This window comes from Callorhinus ursinus, unplaced genomic scaffold, assembly GCF_003265705.2.
Source record: "Callorhinus ursinus isolate GAN/ISIS: 27379988/994484 unplaced genomic scaffold, GSC_fseal_2.0 scaffold18, whole genome shotgun sequence".
In the NCBI taxonomy this organism is placed as follows: Eukaryota; Metazoa; Chordata; class Mammalia; order Carnivora; family Otariidae; genus Callorhinus; species Callorhinus ursinus.
This window is the reverse complement of record NW_027397080.1, coordinates 30263123-30270905: the sequence shown is the minus strand read 5'-3', so window position 1 is coordinate 30270905 and position 7783 is coordinate 30263123. Positions and strand designations below refer to the sequence as shown.

At 57.5% G+C, this 7783-nt stretch overlaps 1 protein-coding gene across 1 annotated transcript in view; it reads left to right on the top strand.

The window, feature by feature from the left end:
* The window catches only part of H6PD (hexose-6-phosphate dehydrogenase/glucose 1-dehydrogenase), a 118964-nt gene extending 112041 nt beyond the window's left edge, over positions 1 to 6923 (top strand). The window contains exon 5 of the mRNA XM_073903388.1: positions 4884 to 6923. Within this exon, the coding sequence (XP_073759489.1) occupies positions 4884 to 5011 (128 nt within the window). The 3' untranslated portion in view covers positions 5012 to 6923. The remainder of the gene's footprint in view (positions 1 to 4883) is intronic.
* Positions 6924 to 7783: the final 860 nt, after the last annotated feature.

Genomic DNA, 7783 nt, shown 5'->3' with positions numbered 1-7783 from the left:
TTCCCCTGTGCGCCGGGCAGACCCTCCCCAGCAGAGTCCCTGCCCCCGTTCCCCTGTGCGCCAGGCAGACCCTCCCAGCAGAGTCCCTGTGCCCGTGCAGGGGCCAGGGCAAAGGCGGAGAGTGATCAGTGTGTCCCTGTGTGACCTCCCCCACCCGCCAGCCAGCTCTGACCACAGGCCACTTGTTCTGACTCCTCAGGCCTTGAGACCTTCTGGGGCTGAAGCCGCAGCTAGAGGGGCGTTGGGTGTCACCTTCCTCTTTCCCGGGGTGAAAGGGTGGAGATGACCATTGTAGGGGGAGACAGGGCCCAGCACGGCCCCAGGCCTGCCCGTTCCCTGGACATGCAGAAGGAAAAGACCTGCTTGCAAGCCGCAGACTGGCCGTCACCCAAGGGAGACTCCCTGCCCATGAGTCCTCGCTGCCCCCACCGCTTGTGACTGCATCTCCCACTAAGGAAGGCTTTTGTCTGCATTCCTCTGTTTTCAAATTCTCCCTTTTACAGCTCCCAGAGAAGTTTGGTGAGGTTTTTTGTGATTGTGGGTTTGGAGAGGGCTCAGCTCTTTTCCTCAAGAGGCTTTTGACTTGGTGACCTCCTCCGGGCGTCCTCCTGGCCTCCCTAGATGCCCTCCCCGGGCGCCTCACCGGATGGTGGCTCCTACCTGCACCCCCATTCTAGCTGGGCTCCAGGGAAGTGCCTAGGCAGGGACACTAATCTCCCCAACCTGCAAGGGCTTCCTTCTGGGGGAGAGAGGCCACTTAGGAGGGAAGGGGTCGTTCTGGGCCCCTTTTCCCCCAAAAGTCTGGGCATATGAGGACAGCAGGCTCTCGGAGTCGGGGGAACAGGGAACCAGAGTTGCCTCGCCACCCAGCCGGGTGTCAGGCATCCTTCCCTGGTTGCCAAGAACAAGGGGTCAGTGTTTTGTTCTGCTTCTTTTCTGTAAAAACCGCTTACTGTCAAGGGGAAACGCACACATATCCTGATGGTCCTCCAAAATGGCCATCCCCCACCCATGACTTTCTAGAATCCATTTCACGGAGCATTTTCACTGTAAGCTACGTGCAGGAGTGAGCATGCAGTCAGTCTCAGGACCGGTGAAGACGATGGATGAGAATGGGAACATGGCTGGATCAGGGGCACTTCCTGACGTGAGCCATCTGTCCTTGACCTCACAGACCCAAGTTCATTCCCTGAGCCCGTGACAGCACAGCAGCAGGCTCTGAAGGCGTGAGTTGGGTTGTAGTCTCTCTGAGAAGTGCGGGACAGCCACAGGTCGGCGTGCTGGGCTGTGCATGGTCAGGACACCAGGTAATCATTTCTCCTAGACATGTGGAAGTTAGTGCAGAGACCTATCCAGTTCTGCAACCTTTGGCTCTCATAAATAGCACCTGATTCACTTCCCAATTTCTGTGCTGTACTCAGTGCCCCCCCCCCGCCCCCACCATTCGTATAAACCATGTAGAGTTTAGGACGAGCATCTCAGCTTCCTGGAGGCGGGCCTCGCAGCTGAGGCCCCTTGCACAGGCCTTCCCTGTTTGGGAACTTCTTTGGTGGAACTTCAGGGGGTACCTGGCTTTGTGGATGGAGCTGGATACAGAGCCTGCAGGCCCCTGTCAAAAGCGTTGAGGTGGGGAAGGCCTTCTCGGGTTCCGTTAGTGACCAGCTGAAATCAGGACAGACGTTTTCCGTGGCCTGGTGCCCACGTCCAGTTGCACTCCTGGTCTCTGCCCGGCCTTTGGAAAGCGGTCAGACCATGACCCTGTGCATCATCATTTGCCCCCTACAAGAGCCAGGAAGGAGAGGGATGACCTGTGCATGTGTTTGTGGCCCCCAGGAACAGACCCATCCCTGGGACGCTTGCATGACTGGCCGTATTTTCGGCTCCGGGTGCATCACGCCATCTGCTGTAGCTGCTCCTTCTGCAGCTCATCCCGGCAGATCTGGGATGTCTGAAGGACACATCCCTTCTGGGTTCACAACCGCTCCCTAACTGGATTATTTAGTGTGGTCCAAAGATGGTCGGGCAGAGGAAGCTCTCATGTTGGCGTAGAGAGAGCCAGACTATGGAATTGGCTGGACCTGGGTGTATATCCACGTTCTAGCCCTTGGCTCTCCCCTCCCCAAGCCATTTCCCCATCTGTGGATTGGGCCGGGGTGGGGACCACAGTCCCCGCCAGGCCCCTGATTCGTGCTCCACAAGCTGCTGCTGGTGCTGCGATGTTAATTTCAGGTGGGCTGTCCCCCAAAATAAGGGAACTGGAGTGGGGGGCTCTGCAGGGCTCTGCCCTTTAGAAACATTTCTTAGTGAGGGTCCCCATGGGATGCCTGAGAAACCATTAAGCTAAGAGGCTCTGATGGGAACGCCCTCTCAACCCTCCCTCCACAGCCCTGCACGGCACTCTGGCCACATTCAGTGGCTCTTGATGCTTTCTCAAGTGTCCCCAGCCACCAGGGGAAGCCCCTCTGCCTCCCCATGGGGGCCAAGCCACATTCTGGAGGGAGAAGGGGCTGGCCCGATGTGGCAGATGGAGAGAGCTCCTGCGTGGAGGAGAGGAAGGGCCGCCGAATTCCCCCACTCGATCCACTGAAGGGCCACTCAGCGTGTCCAGGCCAAGAGCCACTGGGAGGCATTTCTGGCCTTCGGGATCCCCGCGGGAGGAGACTGAAGCATCTGGTCCGGATTCCTCATCTTCCAGATGGGGAAACTGAGGCCTAGGCAGCGGGAGGGGTCTGCTCGAGGTCAGGCTGCTGGGCAGGGTGGAAATGAGGAGCCAGATGTGGGGCCGCACGCGCAGGATGCTTTAGGATGAGGGAGACCCGAGGCTCTGTGGGCTCGCAGGCGGGAGAAGCCCGTCCCTGCTCACCAGGAGTCTGGAATGCTTGGCCCCCAAAGGGTGGAAGATCATTTAGCTCATCCTCCTGCCTCCAGGCAGGGCTCCCCTTAATCATCCTGTGCTGTCCAGGAACGGCCCCGTTTCAAAGCTTTTCATGAAAAACATTGACCAATTCAGTTCCCTTTCCCGTCTCGCTGTGGCTAACGGCCTGTGGGAGATGAAGAGCAGTTGCTCGCCTTCTTTTAAAGCCAGGAATTTAGTCAATGTGTTACCAAGCCTGAGATTTACTCTTGTAATAACAGCTCTGTTGAGATGTAATTCACAGGCTGTACTAGTCCCGCGTTTAAAGCGCACGACCACTGTACCCCTATGACTACGGTCGGTTTTAGAGCACCTTCATGCCCCCCAAACCCGTTACTCATCCCCAGCCTCTCCCTATCCCCCGACACCTCCAGCTGTAGCATTTGCTCATCAATAGTTCAGTTTTTTTTTTAAGATTTTATTTATTTATTTGAGAGAGAAAGAGAGAATGAGAGATAGAGAGCACGAGTGGGAAGAGGGTCAGAGGGAGAAGCAGACTCCCTGCTCGGCAGGGAGCCCGATGCGGGACTCGATCCCAGGACTCCAGGATCATGACCTGAGCCGAAGACAGTCGCTTAACCAACTGAGCCACCCAGGCGCCCCAATAGTTCAGTTTTTTAAATATTATTTTTAATATTCGGAGACACGTGGATCCACTTCTCATGGGGGGCATGGGGTCTCGAGGGAAATGCTGGGTTTTTTTCTTTTTTCTTTTTCTCAGATTTCTGGTCAGAGGGCAGTCTCAGTGTCAAGGGGAGACCCTGGCCAAAGCCACAGTCACGCTCCCTTCAGCTCTTTCCAGATCCGCAACGCCGTGGGGCAGCCCCGAGCAGCTCCAGGCGTGCTCACCTTCACCTTGCTTCTGGGAAAAGAGCCAGGAAAAGTCAACTGCAGGGAGGCAGGGAGAGCGGGGCCCACTCTGCCCGCCGCGGCCTCCAGGGCCTGAGAGGGAGTGACTTTCACACTCCTCCTGGAGCAGAGTTTATCTGAGACTCAGGCTGCATGAGCATCCCTTGGGGGAAGACAGGTGTCCCGGCCGTCTGGGGACATAAGGGCCGAAGTGCTCTTGCAGGCTGCAGCTGGAAGTCCCTCTCAAATCCAGGTGCCCGAGGCAGCGCCGCTGTGAGCCCTGGCCTCAGTTGCCCTGGCTGTGAGATGCTCTGGCGGTGCCCAGGGCAGCCTCGAGAGTCCCGGGTGCAGAGACTGGGCTGGCATGTCCACTTTCCCTTGCCTGGGCCTCTCGGCTCCACTCTGTCAGGTGGGAAGAAGTGCGAGGACCTAGGGTTTCTATAGACACTCCCCCTTCAGGCCGTGGGGCGGCTGGGCCTGCCTCCTATAGAGTGTGTCTCTGAACCAGCATTTGGTTGCTGAGCCCGGGCTGCCTGGATTCGGACCCCAGCATGTAACCTTGACGCATCAGGCCCCCTCTGCCTCAGTGCTGGGCTAACGTGGATTCCCTTCCCGAATGCCTGCGCAGGGTCTGGAGCTCTGGCCTGTACTGGGATGGGCTGTCTTCCACGTACCCGGACTGACACGCCATGAAGGCTTGTCCCGGGGCGGCGGGAGGGGGGGGGGTGGATAAGAGGAACGGCGGCCTGGGTTCAGATCCAGCTCCTCCTACCAGCACTGTGACCCTGGGCAAGGTATTTGGACTCTATCCCTCAGCGTCCTCATCTGTAAAATGGGAATGATAATATGGAAGCCTCCCTGGGATTGTTAAGTCCCTCAGAACAAACCGTAGTAAACCGTCAACTGAGTTGGTGTCTCCAGAGGCCTCACAAAGGTGCCTGGCCCAGAGCAGGTTCTCCGTGTTAGCGATTAACAGCTGGTTTAAAATGTAAAGTTGCCTCGTTACTAATCGTCTACTGACGCTAATACCGCTACGATGGCTGTCCTTGTTAGCACTGTTCGTGCTAGAGCCTTCCAGAGCTGTGCTAACGCGTCCTTGCTCTCTCCTCCGTGCCCCCAGCCGAGCCCCTGCCGCTCATGGATCTCTGCCGCCGCTCGGTGCGCCTGGCCCTGGGGAAGGAGCGTCTGGGTGACATCCACACACTACCACTGCCGGCCTCCCTCAAGGCCTACCTCCTCTACCAGTGACGCTGCCCCCCGGCCTCGCCAGCACGCCGGCCACCTGGTGCCACCTCACCGGCCTGCCGCCGTACCCTGCGCCTCGGACCGGGATCCGGCCACCGGGAGGAAGGCCCTGCTCTTCCTCCCCATCCTGCCCGCTGCCCCTGCCGGCCACCAACAGCTTGACACAGGCTCCTCCATTCCCTGTCCCCACGTTGGCAGAAGCCCCCCCCCCGCCCCCCCGCACGCCGTGTCCACGGTCCCTCTTCGGAAAAAGACCCAGAGAACAGACTCCTAGGAAGCCCTCCACTGAGCTCCGATCCGCCCTCGGGGTGGCACGGGGATCCCCGCCCCGACCTGCCAGGTCCCGGGAGGAGGTGCCCTGGTGCCAAGAGCAGATCCCAGGGGCGCTAAGAGGTGCTCAGATGGGGGCTGGTGCTGAGGCCAGTGGGGCCCCGCCACAGCAGACAACACTCAGGACGTCAGGAACTCACCATGGACACCGAGGCAGAAGCCAAAACGGAACCTCCACAGGCACACACGAGTGCCCTGCATCGGCCCCGGCTGTCAGCCCCCCGGTACCCTGTATTTATTCTTTTCACAATGACAAAAGCCATTTATTTATTCCATTTAGAAAGGAAACCTGGTTTCATTTCCCTCTCTCCGGAGTGTTCTGTTGCTTTGCTGCCACCTGCCCCTCCCTGGGATGTGTGTGCCTCACCCGTCCCTCTCGTGGGGCTGTGGCTGTGGTGTGTCCTCACGTGGGCACAAGGGTGTCCCTGTGTGGGTCCCCGGACCTACAGTTTCCAGGGGGTTCTGCTCTGGGTTCCCGAGCACATGCAGTATGAGAGTCTTGGGGGGGCCCGTCTGCAAGGGCTGTGGCGCTCCCCGTGTCTCCAGGCAGAAGACAGACATCTTTGCACGTGGTTTTCTTTCTTTAGTCTTCTGTGGGGGGCGGGAGGAGGGTTGTGTTTGCTTTTGCTTTCCTAGCTGAGACCTCCCATGTGCATCCTCAGAAGCTCTGGCTTCCCAGAGCCGGAACTAGGAAGGGAGGGTGATGAGTGGGTCTCCAGCCCCAGGGAAGCCAGGGGCGCGCGGCGGGGTGGGGAGACCAGAGTGAGGTCGTGCCCCTCGGAAGCCAGCGCCGGCCTCCACTTCGGGCCCCCGCCCGGGCTCTGCGCCCAGGGGGAGCAGCCTCAGCTCATCCCGACCCCCCAGAGCCACACGAGGAGCAGGGTGGGGTGGGCCGGGGCAGCCAGCAGAAGAGGGCCCCTCGCGCCCTGCCACAGCTCCCCCACGTAGCAGAGCCCAGCCCCTGCCGCTGCACTCACTGCTCCCTTGATCTTGAAGTCAACTCGCTTAGAATCTGACTTCTGTTCATTTCTGTACAGGTACAATAGATGACTTTATTTGTTTAAATGTTTAATATATACACATATATATTTGTCTTTAAGAATTACGTTTTAAACAGCTGCTGTAGGGTACCTTTAAAAAACAAAGTCTTCCAGTGGAGTATATTTTTTAAAGCACAAAACTGGTGCCAAGTCTGGGTGAGGAATGTAAATTACCCCCTTATTGTTTTGAGTTTTTTTCCAAGGTGGGGGGAGAAACCTTACCTGTAAGACTTTTAAAGACTTTTCCTCACTCCTCTTTCAGGGTGGGTCATGTTCTCATGAATGTTGCACACGAGCGCGTTTTACTGACACAGATCCCAGCCTTATCGCCTTGACCCAGCGTTCTGCCATCGACGCTGGATGAATTGCGGGCTCTTGGTCATCTCTCCGCACCTCTGTCCGGGCTTCCCAAACCTCAGCCCCACCCTCCTTTCCCTCTCCGCCCAGAACCTTGTGACCTGTACAGTTTTAAAACTCCCGTTCTATTTTATGATGGTTAATAATAGTCAGTAACCTAATAAAGGAAAGTTTATTAAAATACAAAACCACTTTTGAGTCCTTTCTGTGCCTTGGGGGAAGGGAAAGGGGTGTGGCCAAGCCCCCCCCCCCACCGCCCCATCCCGGGTCCAGCTTTCAATAGAGCATGAAGTGATCCCCTGGGACTTCGTGGCACAGGGTGGGAGGCCAGCCAGAGCCCCAAGGAGGAGGAGAATCCTAGAGAGGTGATCCTAGAATGCCCCCATCCCTTTTCAGAAGTTCTTGAGCCTGCAGCCCAGACTAAGACTTTCTGAGCCCGATAGGAAGGATTCTGCCCATCGGTGAGAGCCTCTGGCTCTTCGGTATCCTACAGCTTGGGTTCACAGTGGGCTCTTTAGGGGCAGGGTAGAAGCCCGTGGGAGCATCCTCAGAGTCCAGGCTCTGCACACGTGGTAGAAGGAGCTGGTCCCTCACTCACCTCTGTGTTCCCACTGCCAAGTGTGCAGTGATGCTGATGAGCCTTCGTGGGGAACCCATTCTGCCCGCTGCTGTGGGCAGGCCCCCCCCCCTTCTTCCCCTAGCAGAGGAGACAGGAAAATCCAGCTGATTCAGAGGACTGGTGAGTGATAACGTGAATAGTCAAGACATTTACTAGATACGATCACATGTCATGACTAGTTTCCGAAGAATTGGCAAGAATGCATTTCAGCTCCCCGTGGGCCTGTCAGGATCTCACGGTACTATGAAAAGTGCCCTGGTCTGAGGGCCCAAGACCCCTCGGACCAAAGTCCCGTGTCCCCTTCTCTGCCGGCCTCCTAGCCAGCTTTCCTCAGACCACCTGCATTGGCATCCCATGGGAGGTATTGGCCAAAATGCACATTTTCTCAGAGCCCTGCCTGACATGAACCGAATCAACGTTTCTGGGGCC